General features: G+C 51.7%; 4 protein-coding genes and 2 non-coding genes across 7 annotated transcripts in view; 4 read left to right on the top strand and 2 right to left on the bottom strand.

The window, feature by feature from the left end:
• Positions 1-1,778: 1,778 nt before the first annotated feature.
• On the top strand, positions 1,779-14,889 carry PHYHD1 (phytanoyl-CoA dioxygenase domain containing 1). Its single transcript, XM_043916668.1, has 11 exons — positions 1,779-2,038; positions 6,014-6,172; positions 9,922-9,997; positions 10,134-10,181; positions 10,456-10,511; positions 10,597-10,659; positions 11,565-11,586; positions 12,805-12,933; positions 13,251-13,367; positions 14,234-14,360; positions 14,473-14,889. Exons 1-11 carry the CDS (start codon positions 2,006-2,008, stop codon positions 14,516-14,518), a joined length of 876 nt encoding a protein of 291 aa, XP_043772603.1. The 5' UTR covers positions 1,779-2,005; the 3' UTR covers positions 14,519-14,889.
• Positions 9,385-9,464, top strand: LOC122704173. The gene has a single exon (XR_006343787.1). It is a non-coding gene; the product is annotated as a small nucleolar RNA U2-19 (small nucleolar RNA).
• Positions 9,599-9,671, top strand: LOC122704172. The gene has a single exon (XR_006343786.1). It is a non-coding gene; the product is annotated as a small nucleolar RNA U2-30 (small nucleolar RNA).
• Positions 14,890-17,018: 2,129 nt separating the features above from the next.
• On the bottom strand, positions 17,019-19,112 carry DOLK (dolichol kinase). Its single transcript, XM_043916649.1, has one exon. The coding sequence runs from the start codon at positions 18,789-18,791 to the stop codon at positions 17,175-17,177; it is 1,617 nt and encodes a 538-aa protein (XP_043772584.1). The 5' UTR covers positions 18,792-19,112; the 3' UTR covers positions 17,019-17,174.
• LOC122702821 (translation initiation factor IF-2-like) lies at positions 19,109-20,432 on the bottom strand. The gene is made up of 2 exons (XM_043916669.1): positions 20,138-20,432; positions 19,109-19,821 (listed from the first exon to the last, which is right to left on the bottom strand). Exon 2 carries the CDS (start codon positions 19,781-19,783, stop codon positions 19,109-19,111), a length of 675 nt encoding a protein of 224 aa, XP_043772604.1. The 5' UTR covers positions 19,784-19,821; positions 20,138-20,432.
• Positions 19,159-22,397, top strand: part of NUP188 (nucleoporin 188) — a 42,142-nt gene continuing 38,903 nt past the window's right edge. The window contains exon 1 of one of the 2 annotated variants that reach the window (XM_043916645.1): positions 19,159-19,233. In XM_043916645.1, coding sequence (XP_043772580.1) covers positions 19,202-19,233 — 32 coding nt within the window. In that variant the 5' untranslated portion in view covers positions 19,159-19,201. The remainder of the gene's footprint in view (positions 19,234-22,397) is intronic. The other variant, XM_043916646.1, reaches the window with a different exon arrangement.

Below are 22,397 nucleotides of genomic sequence, written 5' to 3'. Positions count from 1 at the left end.
CTATCTCTGTCATGGGATTTGTGACGTGGGATTTTTGAGCAGTGGGCTGTGACCCCCTACCACACTCTCCTGTATCTCAGGAGTGGAGGTCTCCCTCGCCTGTCTGGTCTGGTACCTCTCCCACAGTGCTCCTGCCTCAGCTCTGGGGTGGCCCAGCCCCCGATCTGGAGCTAGTTAGGTTTTGGAAAAAAACAGCTGTGTGGAAACACCACCCACCCACTTCCCAAAGCCTGAGCAGAATGAATGGACAAATCACAGGGAGGCCCAGCCCTACACCTTCCCCCAACCCAGGGCTCTTCACTCGACTTAAAACCACACTGGTGGCCTTTTCTCTCTGATTATAACAGCAATTTTGAAAATTTTTTTTTGAAAACTTGAGGACGTTCAAAAAATAAACTAAAAATACCTTCACATTCCACCCAGAACAGCTCCTGCTAACGAACAGCTTGTGGCACTTGCCAAGTGTCCGGGAGGCACTCCTGCTGTCCCCAAAACTGCGGATGGGAAAGTAAGGCCAGGGGCATGATAACATCCTGGTCAGGCTGCTGGGGGGGGGGGGGCGGTTCCCCAAGAGCACTATAGGGGGACCCTCTGTGTTCCTGGCACAAGGCGGCGGGCGTCTGTCTGGATCTGTGGGGGCAACCGATTGGGAAGGGCCCGCAACAGCTGGGATCTCTCCCTGCCTCGAGGGAGCAGAGTCTTGGCTGTGTTTCCCCAAAGGGTTCTCTCTTGTGTCTTCCTCACCAGCCTGTCCTTAGGGTACCTCACACCCTCTAGCCTCAGAAGCCTGCGGGGAGGGGGGGCGCCCCTCCCCCAGCTCTCTGCTCTGGGGAAGCAGGGCCCAGGCAGCTACTCCCATTGTGGTGGCCCAGAAAGCAGGACTTGACTCAGGGCCGAGGCCCCCAAGGGCTGAGCAGTGTCCCCACGCTCACTCCCGAGACACTCTGTCCCTTCGCCATTCAGGAAGCGTCACTTCGGGGAAGGCCAGTGGCTGGTTTTCAGAAGCGGCAGCCAGTTTTCAGAATGGCCCTGTCAGCTGTTGAGCAGGGCTGGCTGGAAGGGTGGGTGTGCTGACCGCCAGCCTCAGACACCAACATCTCGGGCCTGAGGGTGGGGAACAGGAAGCCTGGCTTCCTTCTCCCTCATTCTGAAGGCCCAGCCCCCACCCCCATCCCATTAGATCCCCTTTATCTTCGACTTTGCTGAGAGCTGCAGACAGATGAGTAATCCTCTCAGGACCTAGAGAGTCTTGGGGGATCAAGGGTGGGGGTGGACACTCCTCCCCCAGGCCCTCTTCCACCTTTGGAATGCAAAGCCACTCACTGGGAGCCTGTCTGCTGGCCGGCTGAGACCCACCCCGCATTCCATCTCATCCCACGTTGCCACTGGTGGCCTCAGTTCATTTCAGTAGCTCAGTCTTGTCCGACTCTTTGCGACCCCATGGACTGCCGCACCGTCTAAGCTGGTGGCCTGGGCACTGTCTAATCCTCGCCCAGGAGAGGGGCAGGCGTGGGTCCGATGGTCCAGTCAGTGGCGGCACCTGGACTGGGACTCAGGTGTCCTCCTGCCTGCCAGGACCCTGCTAGGACACAACTTGTATAGCACCTTGTAAACAGCCAGCAGGAGTAGTTTCTGGAAAGAAATTGAAAGGAGACAGTTCAGGTAAAAGCCTTGTAGAGATCAGGACTGGCTAATCTTGGATTAGCTGGGGGGTGGGGCAAGGGATGGCCCCAGGGTGTGGGGCAGAGACCAGGGCGGCCCCACGGGAGGACAGAAGTGAGACAGTGCGGGGTGGTGTAGAGAAGGGCTGGGGGCTAGGTTGGGTTTTCTCTAGGTGAGGCCAGGGAAGGACGGGAGGCCAGGAGTTTTCTCTGGGCAGGGAAGGGTTAATCGTTCTTGGGCTTCCCAGGCTCCCGCCCCTCACCCCTCCTGAACTTTTTCCTCTCCTGCCTCGGCCTCGGTACCCAGAGCCACCCGCCACCCTTGCGCCTTGCCCTGGGTCATCATGGCCTGCCTGAGTCCCTCACAGCTCCAGAAGGTAGGGGCCTGCCGGTTGGGAGACCCCGAGGGTCAGATAAGGGGCCCCTCAGAACTTGAAATAGTCCAGGAAACTCGACCCCGCCCTCTTGTATTTTTCAGAACAGGAACTTGAAGCCCAGAGTGGTCGGTTCACAGCCACGACCCCTAACTTCTGCACACACAGCCAGGGGCCGTCCAGGCCACCGCACCCGCGGTGGTGTGGGAACGTGTAGGTGACAAAACCAAACTAAAACACTGGGTGTTGAGAGCTGGGGGAGGGGGCGGGGGCGGGGGCGAGGGTCTGGGAAGGGGCGGGACCGACGAGGGGGCGGGCCCGCTGATCCCACCCCTAACCCGAAGCGCCAGGCTGCGGAACCAGCCTCGGGCGTTCCAGGGTGCCTGTGTGCTATTTGCGACCCTGTGGACCGTATCCCGCCAGGCTCCTCTGTCCGTGGGATTCTCCAGGCAAGAATACTGGAGTAGGTTGCCATGCCCTCCCCCAGAGGGTCTTCCGGACCCAGGGATCCGACCGGAGTCTCTTAAGTCTCCTGCATTGGCAGGCGGGTTCTTTACCACTAGCGCCACCTGGAAAGAGCTAAGCCTTGGGAATTAGAGCGACGGAGACGTTTGAAAAAACCTGACCCTTGTGGTTTTTTCCTGGTGGCAAGAGGAAAAAAAAAAAATTACAGAAAATCTCAAAAAAAGAAATGAAAACATCCCATACATTTCCTTGAGAAGGAAATGGCAACTCATTCCAGTATTCTTGCCTGAAGAATCCCATGGACAGAGGAGCCTGGTGAGCCGCACAGTCCACAGGGTCGCAAAGGGTCAGACACCACTGAAGCGACTGAACACACACGCATACATTGCCTACGCTGAGACATTACTTTGGTACACAGCCCTTGAATCGCTGAAAGGTCCGGGGAATTCTCCGGTGGTCCCGTCCTTAAGACTTGGCCCTTCCACTGCGGAGGGCACAGGTTTGATGCTGGGACTGGGAATTAAGATCCCGGAAGCCGTACTGTGGGGCCAAATAAAAGGTCCATCACAATTGTTGTTGTGTCTGACTAGGTTGTGTCCGACTCTGTGACCCCATGGACTGCAGCACACCAGGCTTCTCTGTTCTTCACTATATCCTGGAGCTTGCTCAAACTTATGTCCATTGAGTTGGTGATGCCATCCAACCATCTCATCCTCTGTCATTCCCTTCTCCTCCTGTCTTTAATCTTTCCCAGCATCAGGATCTTTTCTAATGAGTCAGCTGTTTGTATTAGGTGGCCAAAGTATTGGAGCTTCAGCTTCAGCATCAGTCCTTCCAATGAACATTCAGGGTTGGCTTCCTTTAGGATTGTTTGATCTCCTTGTTGTCCAAGGCCCCCTCAAGAGTCTTCTCCAGCACCACAATTTGAAACCATCAATTCTTGGGTGCTCAGCCTTTTTTCTGGTCCAACTCTTACATCCAGACGTGACTACTGGAAAAACTGTAGATTTGACTAGACGGACCTTTGTCCGCAAAGTGCTGTCTCTGCTTTTTAACATACTGTTTAGGTTTGTCATTGCTTTTCTTCCAAAGAGCAAACATCTTTTAATTTCATGGCTGCAGTCACCATCCACAGTGATTTTGGAGCCCAAGAAAATAAAATATGTCATTGTTTCCACTTTTCCCCCTTCTATTTGCAAAGAAGTCATAGGGACTGACTAGATGCCATTGATCTTAGTTTTTTGAATGTTGAGTGTTAAGCCTGTTTTTTCACGCTCTTCTTTCACCCTCATCAAGAAGCTCTTTAATTCCTCTTCACTTTCTGCCATTAGAGTGGTATCACCTGCATATGTGAGGTTGTTGATATTTCTCCTGGTAATCAGCTGACTCATTAGAAAAGACCCTGATGCTGGGAAAGATTGAAGGCAGGAGGAGAAGGGGATGACAGAAGACGAGATGGTTGCATGGCGTCACTGACTCAATGGACGTGAATTTGAACAAGCTCCAGGAGATGGTGGACAGGGAAGCTTGGTGTGCTGCAGTCCATGGGATCACAGAGTCTGACATGACTGAGGGACTGAATAGCAAATCTTGATTCCAGCTTGTGATTCATCCAGCTTGGCATTTCACATGATGTATTCTTTATGTAAGTTAAATAAGCAGGGTGACAATATACAGCCTTGACATGCTCCTTTCCCAATTTGGAACCAGTCTATTGTTCCATGTCCAGTTCTAACTGTTGCTTCTTGACCTGCACACAGATTTCTCAGGAGGCAGGTAAGGTGGTCTGATATCCCCATCTCTTTAAGAGTTTTCCACAGTTTGTTGTGATCAACACAGTCAAAGGCTTTAGTGTGGTCAATGAAGCAGATGTTTTTCTGGAATTCCTTTGCTTTTTCTATGATCCAACAGATGTTGGCCATTTGATTTCTGGTTCCTCTGCCTTTTCTAAATTCACTTTATATATCTGGAAGTTCTCGGTTCATAGACTGTTGAAGTCTAGCTTGAAGAATTCTGAATATTACCTTTCTAGTATGTGAAATGAGCACAGTTGTATGGTAGTTTTAACATTCCTAGGCATTGCCTTTCTTTGGGATTGGAATGAAAACTGACCTTTTCCAGTCCTGTGGCTATTGCTGAGTTTTCCAAATTTGCTGGCATATTGAATGCAGCACTTTCACAGCATCATCTTTTAGAATTTGAAATAGCTCAACTGAAATTCCATCACCTCCACTAGCTTTGTTCATGTAATGCTTGCTAAGGCCCACTTGACTTTGCATTCCAGGATGTCTGACCACACCATCGTGATTATCTGGGTCATTAAGAACTTTTTTGTATAGTTCTTCCGTGTATTCTTACAGATGGTAGAACTGCCCATTCAACACGTTTCCCTATGCTCCTACTATGTTCCAGGAACAGTACTGGGACCTAGAACTCCTGCTGTCCACTGGGCCTTCATGCAACCCTCTGTGGAAGGACAGGTGTGACCCCACTGGACAGCACTTGCCCAAGTTCTCACAAATTAGAATACTAATTTGTATTTGGCTTTTTTGTTGTTCTTCGGTCCCTCAGTCATGTCCAACTCTTTGTAATCCCATGGATTGCAGCACGCCAGGCTTCCCTGTCCTTCACTGTCTCCCAGAGCTTGCTCGAACTCCTGTCCATTGGGTCAGTGATGCCATCCAACCACCTCATCGTGTCATCCCCTTCTCCACCTGCCCTCAATCTTTCCCAGCCTCAGGATCTTTTCCAGTGAGTTGACTCTTCAGTACATTTATTTATTTAGCTGGGCTGGGTTTTAGTCAAAGCACTCAAGATCTTCTGTCTTCTTATGTGGTATGCAAAGATCTTTAGTTGTAGCATGTGAACCCTTAGTTCTGTGGGATGTGGGATCTAGTTCCCTGACCAAAGATTGAACCGGGGCCCCCCTGCATTGGGAGCAGGGAGTCTTAGCCACTGAACCACCAGGGAAGTCCCTTGACTTTTTTTTTCTAATCTCACACTATATCTAGAACATATTCCCATGTCAGTAAATATTTTTCTATCACCTGTGTTGTATTTCAGGGAGATAAAGCATACTTTGTGTAATAGATTCCCCTGTATGCTGGTTTGTTGGATGTCTATCTCCTTTCTTAGACCAGGTTTAGGGAGGCAGGCATCATGGATGCCTTGCTCATGACTGAATCTATAGCTCCTAAAGCCATGTCTGGTGCACGGTAGACGCACAGTCAATGGTGGTTGGATAAATGAAGGAGGTTGTATCCCTATGTGACTGAAGCCCACTGGAGGGTTACAGTGGGACATCTCTGCTTCCACTCCCCTTCATTCAAGCAGCCAACACTCACTGCCCTTCACTGGACGTAGGCACCATGGCCAGGGATGGGGCAGAGCAATGAACGAGATGCTAGGTCCTGCCTTCAGACGGCTTCTGGTTTGGGGAGGGGTCAAATCAGTCCTCATGAAGGACGTTTGAGGGTGGGGGGAAGCCTGAGTCTCCTGCCTGTCTGCCTGCAGTTTCAGGAGGATGGATTCCTGGTGCTGGAAGGGTTCCTGTCTGCAGATGAGTGTGAGGCCATGCAGCGGAGGATTGGTGAGATTGTGGCCAAGATGGATGTCCCTCTCCACTGTCGCACGGAATTTTCTACCCAGGAGGAGGAGCAGCTGCACGCCCAGGTGAGTACCTGGAGCAGGTGGGGATGGGACCTGGTCTCTGATGGGCGGTGAAGCCTGGAAACATCAGGTCCCAAGGCCCATGGGTTCATTTTTTGTGGCCATGCAGCACTGCTCAGCTCTTAGTTCCCCAACCAGGGATAGAACCTGTACCCCCTGCAGTGGGAGCTCAGACACTTAACAAGGAGCCGCCAGCGGAGTCCCCCCCATCGGCTCATTCTGACACTGAGTCAGGCCTTGAACTTTCTCAAGGCTCCAGACTGTGTCTTCTTTGCCTATTTCCTTCACTCCCTACTATGAATTTATAAAGTCAACATTATTGCCCCCATTTGACAGATAAATTAAGGATAATTGAAGTTCAGTTCACATGTCCCAAACTACACAGTTAATCACTAATAGAGCCAGAACTTAAACCCAGATTTGCCTGATACCAAGTTCATGTTGTCACTGATCTGCTGTACTTCCTTAGAAGTTTTCCTATCACAAAGGACCACTTTGTGGCCACAACCCAGAACAAGTCTGATGATTTTGATGGGCCTACCTGGGTTAGTCATCTCCCAGTGAGACTAGGAACTCTGCTTGTCCCGCCCCGCCCCACCCCACCTGGATCCCTGTGACCTAATGGGACTCCGTACAGTTTGAGATGGATAAGTTGAGACCCGGGGGTTCTCCCACACAGTTCTTGTAACTTTTCATAGTCTGATTTTATGAGCCTGCCTGCTGCTGGGCCCTCAAGCCAAAGCTGCAGTCCAGGGACTTCCCTGGTGGGGCCAGTGGCTAAGACTTTATACTAGCAATGCAGGGGCCCCAGGTTCCATCCCTGGTCAGGGAACTAGATCCCACATGCTGCAACTAAAGAATCTGCATGCTGCAACAAACATGGATGATCCTGCATGCCACAACTAAACACCCGGCACAGCCAAATAAATACATAAATAACAACAAAACAAGTTGTGGTCCAGGCTCTATAATGGGGCCTCCCTCTTACTCATGGCAATGATCTTCTGCCATCTGGTGGGCTTAAAGGGAATTACAATGACTGGAAAGCTTACTACGCCACGCAGAGAATGGGGACTTCAGAAGGAAAGGGGCTTTATAGGATGACAGCTTTGCTCCTAACAGTCAGTTTCATTTGGCTGCATTGGTATCCAGTACATCCTCAATATTCACTACTGATATTGTGAAAGACTTTGCAATGGATATTAAAAAAGATTGGCAGGTGTCCTGTTCAACTCTCCTTTCCAGCTTACCTGCACTTTTCATTGTTTTTTGAGTTGACAATTCTGCAAGTTGTGTGATCACTCACATGATACTTGTCCATAGAAATGGGCATGAACTGGGTCTGGCAGGATGCAATTATTGGTTGCCTCTGTGGCTATATCGGTTTTGCATTGATCTGTAAATTCATTTCAGCGTTTCTCATTGCCTCTATTTGTGTGGTTCTTGGGATTCTCCTTTGAACATGTAGCTGGTTCCTTTGTGAATTACTGAGTTAAAGTAACAACGTTGACACTCATGTAGCATCACTGTCTTTAATATTATTAGCAATTATGCTTCACAGACTTGTTTCCCTCACTCTGATCCTAGTACAGAGGAGCTGAGAATGTTGGAATAAACCTTTCAGTGTTCAGTGGGAAGCTTTCAAAGTTTTCAGAGAACCACAATGAGTCACCGAGTTGAGCCAGGCAGGCACCTGCGATAGCAGATGTGTTCAGGTGAGGGGGAGGTGGGGCTGTGCCACCTGGGAACCCAGGTCAGGGCATCACTCAACTGTCCTTAAGTCACCATGCAGGGAGGAAGATTATATATGTGTGTGTGTTGTGTATATACAATCTTCCTTCCGTGGTGACATAAGCACAGTTGGGTGACACCAATGCCCCTACCTGGAAGGAAGATTATGTACATATGTGTATCGTGTATGGGCTTGCCTGGTGGCTCAGATAGTAACGAATCTGCCCACGATGCCGGACACTGGGGTTTGATCCCTGGGTCAGGAAGATCCCCTGGAGTTGGCAACCCACTCCAGTATCCTTGTCTGGAGAATTCCATGGGCAGAGGAGCCTGGCAGGCTACAGTCCATGGGGTTGCAGAGTTGGACACAACTGAACAACTTACACTTTCACTTTTACTTTTCATTGTGTGTGTTCATATATATATGGCATGGTGATCATGTGTGACCAAAGCCACAAGGAAAACATGGGACATCTTCCTGGAGCATAATTTTCATATGATGCTAAGAAATTTGAAATATGATATTAAAATTAACAAGGAACAGTTATTAAGAAAAATATTAGTAATAGCTTATATTTATAGAGCATTTATCCATGCCCTCACTGAGTGTTTTCTATAATAATAAAGGCAGATATTCACATGACACCACATTCCAAGGACTGTTTTAGAGCCGGATGTGTGTGTGTGTGTGCATGTACATGCTCAGTCATGTCCGACTGTTTGTGACCCCATGAACTGTAGCCTGCCAGGCTCCTCTGTCCATGGGATTTTCTAGGCAAGAATAATGGAGTGGGTTGCCATTATTTCTTTCTCCAGGAGATCTTTCCCCACTCAGGGATTGAACCCACATCTCCTGCACTGGCAGGTGAATTCCTTACCACTGCACCACCTGGAAGCCCAATGATAATAATAATACTAATAATAAGGGGCAGATATTCACATGACACAACATTCCAAGCAACTGTTCTAGTGCTTTATATATGTTGCTGTTGTTCAGTCACCAACTGAACAACATAATTGCTCCAACACCCTATGAGGTAGGTGCCTTTAAGAGCCTGTGTATTTTATGAGGAAACCAAACCCAGAGAGGTTCAGTAATGTGATTGTGGTCACAGCCCATCAGTGGCAGAGCTGGGATTTGAACCCCAGTATTTTAACTCCAGGGTTTCCCAGGTGGCCCAGAGCTCCCTGGGAACCAGGCCTGTTTGATCATGCCATTATCGGGTATGAGTCATGTGATTTATTAAGAGGTTTTCAGGGGGACTTCCTGATGGTCCAGTAGTAAGATTCCATGCTCCCCATGCAGGGGGCCCAGGTTCAATCCCTGGTCAAGGAACTAGGATCCCACATTCCACAACTAAGAGCCCGCATACCACAACTAGAAAAAAGATCCCGTGTGTTACAACTAAGACCCGGTGCAGACAAATTAATTAATTAATTTTAAAAAAAGATTTCATTCTCTGAGATCTGCTCTTACTGAAGTGGATCAATGATGAAAATAGCCAAATCTGAGCATCAGAAGACTTTTTAGTCTACCTGATACATGATCTCTGTAGTTCTGAGAAGCTAAAGAATTTAAAATAAAGTGTGTTTGTGTTTGTGTGTGAGTAAAGGTGACAGTAGATTACTGAGAACTTTATTGATGGGTGAGTGTGTGTGTGTGTGTGTGTGTGTGTGTATGAAAGGCTGATGAGTTCTGAGCAATGATGAAAAGGTTTTATTACTATGGACCTTTATAACTGTGAAGGTTTCTACACTTGATCTGAGCTCAAAAAAAAAGAAGAAAAAAAAAAAAAGATTTCAAAAAAATTCCGTGCTTATAGCTCAGACTGGGCTGTCAGGCCCTCAGGTTTCCAGTTCACTGTCTGTGTTGCAGTGAACAAGTCTGAGAAGCATTAGTGGAGTCTGCAGCTCTGTGCTGGGTGCAGGGTTGGGGGCATCTGAATCCTCTTCCCTCTCTGCCAGGCCCACCTGTGACCCTGGGATGCTCTCTCAGTCCCTCTGATGTCCCCTCTCCACAGGGCAGCACAGACTATTTCTTAAGCAGCGGTGACAAGATTCGATTCTTCTTTGAGAAAGGCGTCTTTGATAAACAAGGTTTGGAACTGGCGCCCTAGACTGGCTGGATTTGGGTGTCTGTCCCCCTGGGGTTGGGGGGTTGGTGCACTGAGGCCAGCTGTCTGCGGGTAGCTGGATTCCAGTTCTTCTGCCTTGACTGTTCTTTGTGCCACAGGAAATTTCCTGGTCCCACCAGAGAAATCTATCAACAAAATTGGCCATGGTAAGCAGGGCCTTGGGGGAACCTAAGGTCTGAAGAGTTGGGGGGCCTTCCTCCAAAGCACTCAGTAAGTTAGTAGCCCAACAGATGGCATTTCTGGGTGCAGGCTCCCTCTTGGGCCCTGCTCTCCACTCCTCGGTTATAAACAAGCAGAAAGCTTAATGCACAGAAAATAGCGGAGAACATCAGAGTGAAGCCTGATCCTGGGTGCGCAGGCCTAGGCCCGGGAGGGCCTGGGGCCTGGGGACTGGCTCTTCATCTCACCTTTGTCCCGCAGCCCTGCATGCCCATGACCCCATCTTCAGATGCGTCACACACTCCCCCAAGGTGCAGGTGAGCAGAGGTGTCTTCGAGGGTGGGCAGGTAGGTCAGATGTGAGTGTGGGCAGGCTGGCTGTGTGACCTCTGCCCCCTTCCAGGCTTTGGCCAGAAGTCTGGGCCTCCAGATGCCTGTGGTGGTGCAGAGCATGTATATCTTTAAGGTGAGTGCCCTGTCCTCCTCAGGCCTCAGCTTATCCTCTGTAAAATGGGCACAGTGCTTAAACCAGCCCCTCCTTACAAGGGCCACAAGCTGTCTCCCCAAAGAATTACTATTCAGTGGGCAAGAGAACATGGGAATTGGTTTCCCCTGGCTAGGATACCTGGCACTTCCTTGGCGCTCAGTTACAATTTGGCAGCAGAAGGGAAGGGGCCCTGAGGGCTGCCTCCTCCCTTTGTTGGCTATTGAAATGCCTTGCTTCCAGCTTTCAAGGCCCAGCTCAGTGCCACCTCCTCCAAGAAGCCTTCCAACTCCCTGGGGAAGAGGACTCATCTTTGACCCTGAAGCTTAGAGGCTTAACTGCTGGTCTGGGCCCCAATATCTCCCGCTGCCCTCACTTCTGCCTTGTGTCTTTTTAAAAAAAAAAAAAACAAAAAAAAAGAAAAAAAAAACTAATTTTATTTTTGGCTGCATCAAGTCTTTATTGTGGCACATGGGCCGAGTAGTTGCAGTGCGTGGGCTTAGTTGCTCGGTGGCATGTGGAATCTTAGTTCCCTAAGCAGGGATCAAACCTACATCCTCCCCATTGAAAGGTGGGTTCTTAACCACCTGACCACAGGGGAAGCCCCCTGCCTTTCGTTCTTGTTAGGCACGTGAGTCTTCTCTTCCCAGAGAAGTCTGAAGGTGTCTTGGAGGAGGCGTGTTCAGACTGGACGCTCCCTGCCAGGCAGGGTTGTTTTTCTCTCTGCAGCCCTCCTGGGCTGGCACAGTAGATGCTGGTTGCCGACGGGGAAGCCTGGGAGAGGAACACCTGTGGCGGGGGCAGGAGCATCCCACTGAGATGACTCAGAGCAGCCCCCCCCCCCCGGCACCTCCCTGCTCTCACCTGGCCCCTCCTCTCTTTTGCAGCAACCTCACTTCGGAGGTGAAGGTGAGCCAAGAGCAGGCTGGGGGCCCCGGCAAAGGTCGTGGCTGGAGATCTGGGACATCAATCATTGTCAGGGCCCCCGAAGGACCAGCCTCCTCTGCTACTTCCAGAGTGAACTGGTGGGGGGGGTGGTGTCCCGGAGTCCTTGACACAGTGGTTCCCAAACCTGGCAGCAACCCCTTGTGGTTTAAAAATACAAATTCCTGGGCCCCATTCCCTGAGATCTTGAGGGAACCAAGGGCCTGGGAATCTGTATTTTACCAAGTTCCCTGGAGGGCTGATTCAGCATAGAAATTGCTGATCTGATTACACACCTGCTGGAATCACAGCTACCCTTTCCCACCTCCCTCCTGGGCGATGATCCCCTTCTCTCACATACCTCCAGTGACAGAGGGCTCACTCCCCTGCAGGCAGCTCTTCCCTTCCTGCACAAGCCCAAGTCTTTCCTTTGTGAGGCCCCCTCCTCTCCACCATCAAGCCCAAGGACAGTCTCCCAGAGGTGACCACCCTCTCCCTGAGCCGTCTCTGCTTAATCCGGCACCCCCAGCTCCTTCAGCCTTTCCTCCTCCCAGTGTTTTGGGGCCCCCACCATTAGGACACCTTTGTTTGGACACTGGATTGTCAAAGCCCCTCTTAAAGTTTGGTGTTCAGAAAGCGCACAGTTCCTCGGGAAAGGATTATCACCCACTTCTGGCGAGACTAGCATCCACTTTTGTTACTATAGACTCAGTTCCTCTGTTGAGTGGTCTTCCTTAGTGGCCTGGACCCCAGCATCACGCAGGGGTTGTTTACAAGAGGGATGCTGTGTCCATCCCTTGCTTTGCACTCAACTTCTCAGTCTTCCGCCCCTGGGGGCTTACACTGGGCCACCTGGTGGCCGAGGTGCCCTCCCTGCCTAAGGACAGCAGCTTGAGTTACCTGCTGCAATGAAACAATAGCCGCTGCTCTTTAGGCTGCAGTTACAGCGTCGAGCACATATTGTCTCATGGGATTCTTCAGCACTCTCACGAAATTAGGTTATCATAGGGACTGCTCTATGGTTTAGGAAATTGAAGTTTTGAGAGGTGATCTCTCTTGCCCAGAGTCTCCGGCCCAGGAAGTGGGTAGATTCTAACTGCTCCTGGGAAGCCTGGAGGGCCCTGGGAGGACTGAGGAGTGAGTAGAATCGGGGCCCAGGTGAGGCGGGGTGGGGCTTCTCATGCCCAGGTGGGCCTGCTGCAGTCACCCCTCACCAGGACGCCTCCTTCCTGTACACGGAGCCCCTGGGCCGGGTGCTGGGCCTGTGGATCGCCCTGGAAGATGCCATGCTGGAGAACGGCTGCCTCTGGTTCATCCCTGGCTCCCACAGAGGTGAGGCCACCTGCCCCTGCCTGCTCACTCGTCCTCACTCTCCACGAGTGTGCGCGTACGTGTTCGATCCTGTTCGACTCTTTGCGACCTCATGGAGTATAGCCCACCAGGCTCCTCTGTCCATGGGATTTTTCAGGCAAGAATACTGGAGCAGGTTGCCATTGCCTACTCCAGATCTTCCTAACCCAGGGACTGAACCCGTGTCTCCTGCATCAGCAGGCGGGTTCTTTACCACTGAGCCACCTGGGAAGCCCCCCGCCCCCATGGGAGAAGGACCTGGAAACAAGAGAGGCTGAAGGCCCCACTTTGGCCTGCAGGTGGAGTGTCGAGAAGGATGGTCCGGGCCCCTGCTGGCTCGGCGCCTGGCACCAGCTTCCTCGGGTCGGAGCCAATCCGGGGTAACAGCCTCTTTGTGCCCACACCAGTGCTGAGAGGTAGGGGGCGGGTGCAGAGGGCAGGGAGGAGGGCCTGGGGGCCATGCCCAGGGGTCTGTGCCTGCTCTGACCACCCAGCTGACCTGAGGGCTGGGGAGTCACAGCACGAGGGGTCAGGTGGGCACTGCGAGGACTGAAAGCTGTGTGACTGACACCAGGGTCCCCCAGGCTGGGCTGGAATCCAGATGCTGCTACTTCCAGATTGTCTCTAAGAGCAAATGACTGACACCCTCTGAGCCTGTTTCCCCAAACATCAAGTGGGGAAGCCAGTGAGATGTCATGTGTGAGATGGTGCACAAGTGCTCAGAAATCCTGGTTGTCAGCACACACTTCCTTTTATTTCTTATTTTTATGTTAATATTTATTTGGTTGCATTGGATGTTAGTTATGATGTGTGGGCTCAGGAGTTGCGCCATGCAGGCAGCTGCCTTGGGGCATGTGGAAATCTTAGTTCCCCAGCCAGGGGAGCTGCTTCTCTGCTTCTTGAACTTGCGTCCCCTGCATGGGAAGGCAGATTCTTAACCACAGGACTACCAGGGAAGTCCCACACCCTTTCTTTTAGAAAAGGGAAACTGAGTTCCAACGCTGTGTTCCCAGGTGAGGCCCCAGCTGGCTTCTGCCTGGTTCTGGAAATGCCGCAGAAGGCAATGCCACTGCCGAGGCTTGCGGGCCACGGTGGAAGGACTTGATCCCGGCGGAACCCACGTCCAACCGCACAGCTGCCAACCGGGGGCAGACTCCAGGCCCCTGAGGTTCCCGGGATGAGGAGGGGGACGAAGAAGCCACACCACCGCTTGAGGGAGGGGACTGCCCACCATGTCCCTTCTTGCCCCGAGTGCTCTCCTGACCTGCTGTGTCCCTGCCAGGGGCCCTCGTCCTGATCCATGGAGAAGTGGTGCACAAGAGCGAGCGGAATTTCTCTGACCGTTCGCGCCAGGCCTACACTTTCCACCTCATGGAGGCCGCTGGCACCGTCTGGAGCCCAGATAACTGGTAGGTGGCAGGGTTGTTGTGTGCCCCAGACAGCTCCTGAACAGGCCTGCCCTGGAGGCCCTGGACAGTGCTCCTGGCCCCTCAAGGTCTTCTCCCTCCCCATCCTCTGCAGGCTCCAGCCAACCCCCGAGCTGCCCTTCCCCCCACTGTACATCTAAAGGCCCTCTCAGGGCGGGGACACGTCCGCTCTTGGGTGAAGCTGCAGGCCACCAACGCCAGCGCCTCGCCCGACCGCCTGGCCTCAACAGGGAAGCCATGTCTCTCCTCCAGGGTCTCCTTCATGTCGGTGTCTCTGCAGACAGGTGGGCACGAGGTGGTTGCCGGGCAGCTTGAGCCCGGGCTAGGTGCCCTTCCCGACACCTCTCTCTGCTTCTCCCTGCCCCAACACAACCTCCCCCAAGAGGCAGCCTCACAGCCACAAAAAGGGTTCTCGCTGCTTCTCTGCCGGCTTCTCCATCTTCTCCCCTCTCAGATGGAAGTCTTGGTCAGTATATTGGGAGACACTGAATAAACATGACTTCCGAATGCAGCATCTTGCTCCTCCTTTCCCAGGCTGCCTTGCTTTCAAGAGGAGAGCCCTGGTAAGAGGCATCCCATGTGGTCCAGCCCTGCCTGGTGGGGAACAGTCAGTGACATTCTATGGGCATTCATGGTGCCAGGAGTTTGCTGTGCTTACTCACTGGATCCTCACCCCTTTCAAGCAGGCACTGTGTACAGAAGGACCTGACACGTGGGAAGGTTAAGTGATCTAAGTCCCACACCCGTTCAGGTGTTCGGCGAGGTCAGCTGGATGCATGGTCTGTGCTCTGACCGCTATGCTCCCAGTTCTCCTTTTCGGGGGAAAGAGAACCGGAGCCTGGAATCCAGTCTTAGATTCTGGTCGCTTTCTAGCTCAGGCGAGGCCCTTCTCTCTGAGCCCACCAAGGGGCTGGACTAGGGCCTCCTCTTCTTAGGCATACTTGATAAGCACCCAGATCTGCAGGAACAATTACCAAATCCCAAACCTGCTTGGCTGGGGTCTGGCCCAGTGGTTGCAAACTGGGGGCCGTCAGCCAATTTCACAACACAAAAGTGTTCTGTCTGGGCCTCAGCATTAAAGCAAACCAACCAACCAACCCACAACTTTTTAAAGCTGAGAGATTTCACATAACGATCCATGTTTCTAAGCTGCCTTGAATGAGCAGGTCAATAGCCTGGGTCAACAGTCCAGGCCTATGGTCCAGCCCAGGTGACCGCTGGCTGGAGCTGGTCCTTACAGGCACGTGTGCTCTTCCCTTCCCTTCCCCGCCCTCTCTCATTGTGTAACCTGTCTGGTCTCAGAAGCCTTAGGATTCTATGACCTTGACTCCCGACCCCTGCTGTACATGTGGACAAACCAAGGCCACCTGGGAGTCAGGGGGCAAAGCCAGCACTCGTATGCTCTGCGTCCCAACACGGTGCTGCCTCCTTCAGCCAAGCAGTAGCAGCAGGCTGAGCAAAGGGATGGGTTCGTTAATGCTTCTTTGAGGCCAGAAGGAATGTCTCAATACCCTCCTCTGAGAAGAAGGGCCTGCTGGTGACGCCCAGGCAGAAGCACAAGCTTCCAGCGCCGGGCTGCTGGCTTCCAGCCTTGGTGGGGCAGAGTTCTCACCTCTTCCTGCTAGGCCCCTCCCTGTTAGGCTGGCGAGAAGTGGGCAGAACCTTTGAGAAACCTGCTGTGCTCTCTTCTCACCGATGGGAAATGTTCATCCACTCAATGAAGGTCTGCTGAGTTCCGTCCACCTGCCAGGCTGTGTGGGCACTGGGGGATACAGTGGGGAACCCCGCAGCTTGGACTCTGCCCTCAGAGAGCGAGTCTGAGCACTCCGTAAGCTTTACCAGTCCCCTTGGCTCTAATTCCTCGCTCAGAGAAGAGACCCACACAGGTGTGGATGTGACAGGAGGGCAAAGAAGTCTCAGGAGGGACTTGGACAAGGATCCTGTGCTGTCCAGCCTGTCCATCATCAGAATCACTCAGCCGGGCAGCAGAGGCCTTGAGGCAGGGTGGGGTTGGCTGAAACAGGGAGTCAGTCCAGGACGGGATCCTCTTCCTCCAGCCCTTCCAGGGATGCAAGAAACAGATGCCCTCTCTCCCCCTCAGCTCTTCCTAGGCCAAATGGGAGAAACCACATGCACTTGGCTGTTTTCCTCTTGGACTCTCCTCTGACTGAAGCCAGAGAAGGAGGGTCATTCTACTTTCCAAGTACAACCCATATAACCCTTTGGTTTGCTTGGCTTTTTGCTGAACTAATGACTGGTCTTGGGTAACAAAGACACTGTCCCTCACTGATGCGGCCCTTGTGCAAGGCCCTGGGCTGGACACCTCATCCATGTCACTTCACCAGACCCTCACCCCATGAGGTGCAGGGTCTATTATTCCCATCTTGCATGCAGATAGGACCACTGAGACTCAGAGGGTTTAAGTGACTCACACAGTTAAGAAGTGATTCAACCAAGTATTCTGACTGCATGAGTTGACATCAGAACCTGAAGTGTTAACCCCTCTGCCCTACTACGTCCAGAGTCTACTCTGGCCCCTCAAGGATTGCAAGGCAGGGGCCCTATAGCACTCTCAAGCTCTCTGAGCTGTTGGACTAGACTTTAAGTCTCTTTGCATTTTTAATTATCAGCAAAACTAAAACCAGGAGTGCTTTGATTTTTATTTTAAATCTGAATCAGTTGAAAAATTAAATTTGCTTCTCCTCATCTTGGCTCTTCAAACCCAAGTGGCTGGCTGCTCTGGGGACTGTTGGTCCTCCCCATGTCCCTGCTGCCTCCATCACTAATGCACAGCAGCTAGGCCATCAGCAATATCAGGAGGTACAGAGGCAAAAGGAGATTGTCTATCTGCGTAGTGTAGGCTTCCAGGAGGGATACGGTGCTGATAGATCCCAAAATCCAAGCATAACTGTAGTTCAGGTCCACTCCACTGTCAAAGATTAAGATCAGAGCTACAGAAATAATCTGGGCAAATATAGATGTCATGGTTCCCTCAAAAGTCTTTTTGGTTCCAGGCCAGCGAATCTCCCCCATGGTGCTGCCAAATATGGAGGCCACAGTGTCACCCACACCAACGGCCAGGACGCCTGCATAGGGCACCAGGGCCCTGGCTCCTCCTAAGCTACCCTTCTGTGTGCAGGGCCTGGGGACTAACCAGATGGGAAGAGACATGCCTAGAAGCAGGTAGATGTGGGTCAGGATGAGTGGCCCACTGTCTCGTTCATCCAGGAAGAGGGACAGAAGGCTTCGCAGGGTATGGCCCAGGGGCTTGATGCGGAAGTAGCGCACATACTCCAGGAAGATGAAGACAGCCAGACACACAGTAGCAGCCACGTAGAGCAGGGGCCGGTCCAAGATGATACCTGGGATGTACGTGGCTACCACAATGAAGTGGAAATACTTTCGAGTGATGGTGGGGGCCTGGTGCTTCTTGGACTCGGAAGATGACCGCTTGGCATTCTGGTACAGAACCACCAGGCAGGCCATGGTGGCCAGCAGACACCAATAAGCTAGGAGGTAGACTCGGGTCTCTGTCTGGAAGAGGAATTGAAAAAGCCACAGCAGGGGGTTCCTGCGGATGAGGCGGTGCAGCCAGGGCAGGACCACGCCGAGGCCCAGGACGCAGGTCATGAGATGGAAGAAGATGGAAGAGGCCCAGGTGCCCGAGTCCATGAAAACAAAGAGGGTGCTGAAGAAGATGCCCATGAGCACCATGCCTACCACCACCACGAGCAGGAAGAAGTCCAAGGGGTCCCCCTGGCTTTCCACCACAGTGAGAGAGCGCTTGATGAGCTGGTTGAGCATGAAGCTGATGCCACCCAGGACCAGCAGAGCCTCTCCGGGGGTGAAGCAGCGAGGCAGCAGGTACAGCAGGATCATGTTGAGGTACACGAAGATCAGCAGGGCCTCCAGGACCTCGATCACCTCGCCAACACTCAGCGAGTGCTTCATGATGTAAATGATGACGCCTCCAGCCAAGCCCGAGATGATGCAGGTGTTGGTGGGCACCGGGCGAGTGATGCCCAGGGCCAATACTGAGGAGAAGAGGGCCACTGCCATGCCCGTGGCCGCCACCACAATTCCAAACCGCTCGAAATATGGGTTCCCCGCAGCCTGGCAGCGCTCCTTCATAACCAGTCCTAGCAAAGGCATGACCACCGAAGCGGGCAGTAGGCCACTGTTCGCGGACATTCGGAACTGGAAGACCGCGCTTCCCTGCTGTAGGAGCCGGTCCCATTTGTACTGAACGTAGAAGGCCTGCACCGCGAGGGCCACGGCGCACCACGAGTATCGATCCCACACGGCTGCGTGGACGCTCAGCACCACTACGAACACCACCGCCGCCTCTGCCAGCACGGACCCACTCAGCGGAGCCCCGGACCCAGGGGTCGGGGGAGCGCACTCTCGGGTCATGTCTCTAGACTCTGGACCCACGGAAAACCGGGGTGACTAGGGATGCCTTGGACTCTGGCCCTTTAATCCCCGCCCGACAGACAGCGGTAGCTTCGCCTTGCCAGCACCTTCTTTCTCCGTTCTCCAGCTCCCTCCAAAAGGGAAGCTCCACTGTAGGCCACTCTGTGCCGCCTGGGAGTTGGCGTCAGGCTATCCTCCACCGCCTCCCACTCACGGCGTAGACGTCTTCCCTCCGCCACCTCCCTCACAGCTTCGGCCGCGCCTGCCCGGAGTTCCTCACCTCTCCCGGCATCGCCATGTTGGCTCCGCCCCCGCAGTCACGTGACGAAAACCCGGTCCACGCCCTGGAAGCGCGCTGTCACGTGGGCGTGGCGTCTGGGGGCGGGGCTGGGGCACGCGCGCGCGCGAAGATGGCGGCTGCCGCTGGCGGTCCGTGTGTGAGGTGCGGAGCGGGCCGAGTCGGCGGGGATGACTGAGGCGCGGGGTTCAAGCCAAGCGCAAGCCGGGGCGGGAGTTGAGGGCGAGATGTGGCGGCAGTGGCAGGGCGAAAGCCGGCTAGGTGTACGGGCGCCGGGACGGGAGGCGGTTACGGCCAAACGGTCCCCGCGCGCGCGGGGATATGAGGCGACTTCTGTAAAAGGGGGGCCGGTGCCTCCCGCTTTCCCTAGGCGCCGGCCTCCGGTTTCCTCACCCGGCCCTTCTTCCCTTCCCTCTCCCGGCGGCGCGTCCCTTGGCGCCCCCCTCCCTCCGTCACCGCGCTTCCTGTCCGGTGTGACGCTCCCTCGAGGCGCGACGGGGCGCTTCGCGGTTGCCCGTGGGGAGCCCCCACCCGGTCTCCGCCGCAGCCTCCAGTGCCCGGCGGGCTCTCCCCCGGTTTCCCCATGTGCTCCCGCCGGGAGGTCTGTTTCAGGAGTCGCGGAACCACCTTCTTGAGGTTTCTGCCCTCTTTTCGCCGCTCTTTCATTCATCCGTCTAGTCGTTTTTTCTTGCATTGATTCCTTCAGTCGGCATCCCGGGCGCTGTTACTGGGCTTTAAAGGACAGGAAGAGAAAATATTAAAAAAAGAGTTCTTACTAGCGTACTAGCGCCAAACCCTGGCGACGCGGTTTCTGGTTCTCCGCGTTATCTCCTTGAATTCCCACAACTCTGGGGAGGCACCTTGTAATTTACAGATGACTCACAAACCCAACTCCTAACTGGAGTGTCCCACTCGGAAGCTTTAGCCGGATCGCCTCACTTCCATCTCTCACTTGCATCTTCAAAGTGTTCATTCTCCCTTCCACCCGTCCCGCCCAACCTCCCCTGCCACTTTTTTTTTCCCCCTTGTACCAGCAACGTTTCCCCACCTTTTTGTCCTCTTCACTGCTGTAGCCTCAACACCCAGAAGAGCAGTAATAGACTCCAAGTAAATGTTTATTCCACTTGTCACTTCTTTCACCTCTCTGCTTGAGTGAGATTTTCATCTTTGGAGTTTCCATTGAACTGCTTCTGAACTTTGTGAGAACCGGCTTGTTTCTAACCCCCTGCCCTTGTATCATGTCAGCTCTTATGTCCGGCAGCATTGTGGTCACTGTGCTCTCCTTTTCTCAGGCTAATCTTAAAAGTCCTTGTGGATCTTGGGTAAAGTTTAGCTCCTGCACGACAAGGCAGCTTCTTTAATGAAAGGGATTTTTACTTCCCTGGTATTTCCAATCTCTTGGTGGCTTTCATCCAAAGGTTTCCAACCACGTGGATATCTCTACTGATTATTTCCTGTTTCCACTAACTCCAGCTTTTATAGAAGTGGAGTTCCATGTTGTCTGGTAGAACATTGGGCTGCAAGTCAATAAATTTTTTGAATCTCACTTTTGAGGCAAATTATTTAATTTCTGTGCCTTAGTTTGTACTTAAATTTATTTACTTATTGTGCAAATAAATGACAGACACTGTAGCACTTATTTCATTTCTTGAAAGTATTTGTAGAAGATGTTACCCTGAGGCTTGAATTGAACATCGCAATTCCAATCTTGTCTGTTGAGTCTTGAGAATCACCTGCTCAAACCTCCTGGTCTGTTTGAGGTGAAGTCTTTCTTCAATCCCTGGATTAGCTCCTAGTGATCACTGTCTTCTCTGACTCTTTTCTGTCCTATGTGGTTATATTCCTTGTAGTGTCTAATTGTTAGGGTCCTGCCCTTTGGTACAGCCTACTTTTTTGCTGATTGTGTTGTTATGTTTACCATCCTTTATCATTCCCAACACTAAGTTTATGAGTGTCGTGAAGGTCTTAGATTTATTTGGCTTCCGTTATTCCTAGATCATAAATGTGTAGGAATTGAGGAGCCAGTAACACTCATTTCCAGGATGATTCCCTTCCTGATAAGCTATTGTTTTCTCTTTTATTCTGCCATCTCTTGGCACTTCTGCATGTAATATTTGTTTTTTCTAGTTTTTCTGTTCCAGTTAGTTTGCAGGTCTAAAAGGGACTCGTAGTTTTGTTTGTTTTTTTTAAATTGACTTGTTAGTTTTTGCTCTGCTGGTCTTCATTGCTTTTGTGTGGGCTTTTTTTTTTTTTAGTTGTGGTGAGCAGGGGCTACTCTTTGTTGTGGTGCTCAGACTTCTCATTGCGGTGGCCTCTGCTGTGTGCCAGTCTCAGTATTAGAGTATGGCATACCACTGTAGGACAGAAAACTTCACCTCAGTCTTTGCCTGTTTTCGGAGTGAATTCCTGGGTGCAACTTGAGGCCCTGTCTTATAATGATTAAACTTTGGAATCTTGCAAGCCTAGGTTCAAGCCCTGGTTCCATTAAATATTAGCTTTGTGGCCTTAAAGAAGTTACTTAACCACTCTGAAACCTTAGTTTCCTGATGAGATACTACATATAATAATAGTATTTGCCTCATAGGTCAGTTGAAATATTCAGTAAGACAAAGCATTAAAGACTTAGCACAGTGCCCCACGTAACTGCTCAGTAAATGTTGGCTAAATATCCAACTCATTTTCAATAAACATTATTTTTGACACCTTATAACAAAAAGACCATGCTATGACTTGGTTTTACAAATGAGAATCTTTATTTCTAAAGAAATAGCTATTTTTTCTTTTAATTAGTAAGTATAAAAGTTACTGCATGACTTCAGTCTTGTTTTGTAGCAGAATCTTTTTCTCCCCTCTCCACCTCCCAAAAAAGCCAATATGTCAGACAAAAGGCAAAAAAGTCTATACTGACCAGGTCTTTGACCTCCTCCTCTGAGACAAGCTGATGCCCTCCAGCAGTAGTAATTTAGGAATTGATTTTAAAATGTAGATTTCCCAAGCCTAACCTCTGAGAAAGTGTGGTTCTGGGAATGATCAGGGTTCTGCAGTGTTACTGTATTGTTTTCAGCTGATTTGGCTGTTTGGCCTGAGGACCAACTTCATTCTGAGAAACACTCTTTTGGGAAATTTTTTGTTTGTTTGAACTGTGTGGATTTTGGTGTAACAAATAACCCACAGCTTGAATTTGAGTAAACAAAGAATTCTGGATCCTGGGCAGGTGGTCCTTGAGTACAGGTAGTGGTATTCTGAGTCTCTTGGGACTCACTGCTACCTAGTTAGCTAGAGATCAAAAGTTCTGAAAACAAATGCCG

Source organism: Cervus elaphus, chromosome 11 (genome assembly GCF_910594005.1).
Source record: "Cervus elaphus chromosome 11, mCerEla1.1, whole genome shotgun sequence".
Lineage (NCBI taxonomy): Eukaryota > Metazoa > Chordata > Mammalia > Artiodactyla > Cervidae > Cervus > Cervus elaphus.
Note: the sequence above shows the minus strand (reverse complement) of the source record. Positions and strands in the feature narration are given on the sequence as shown.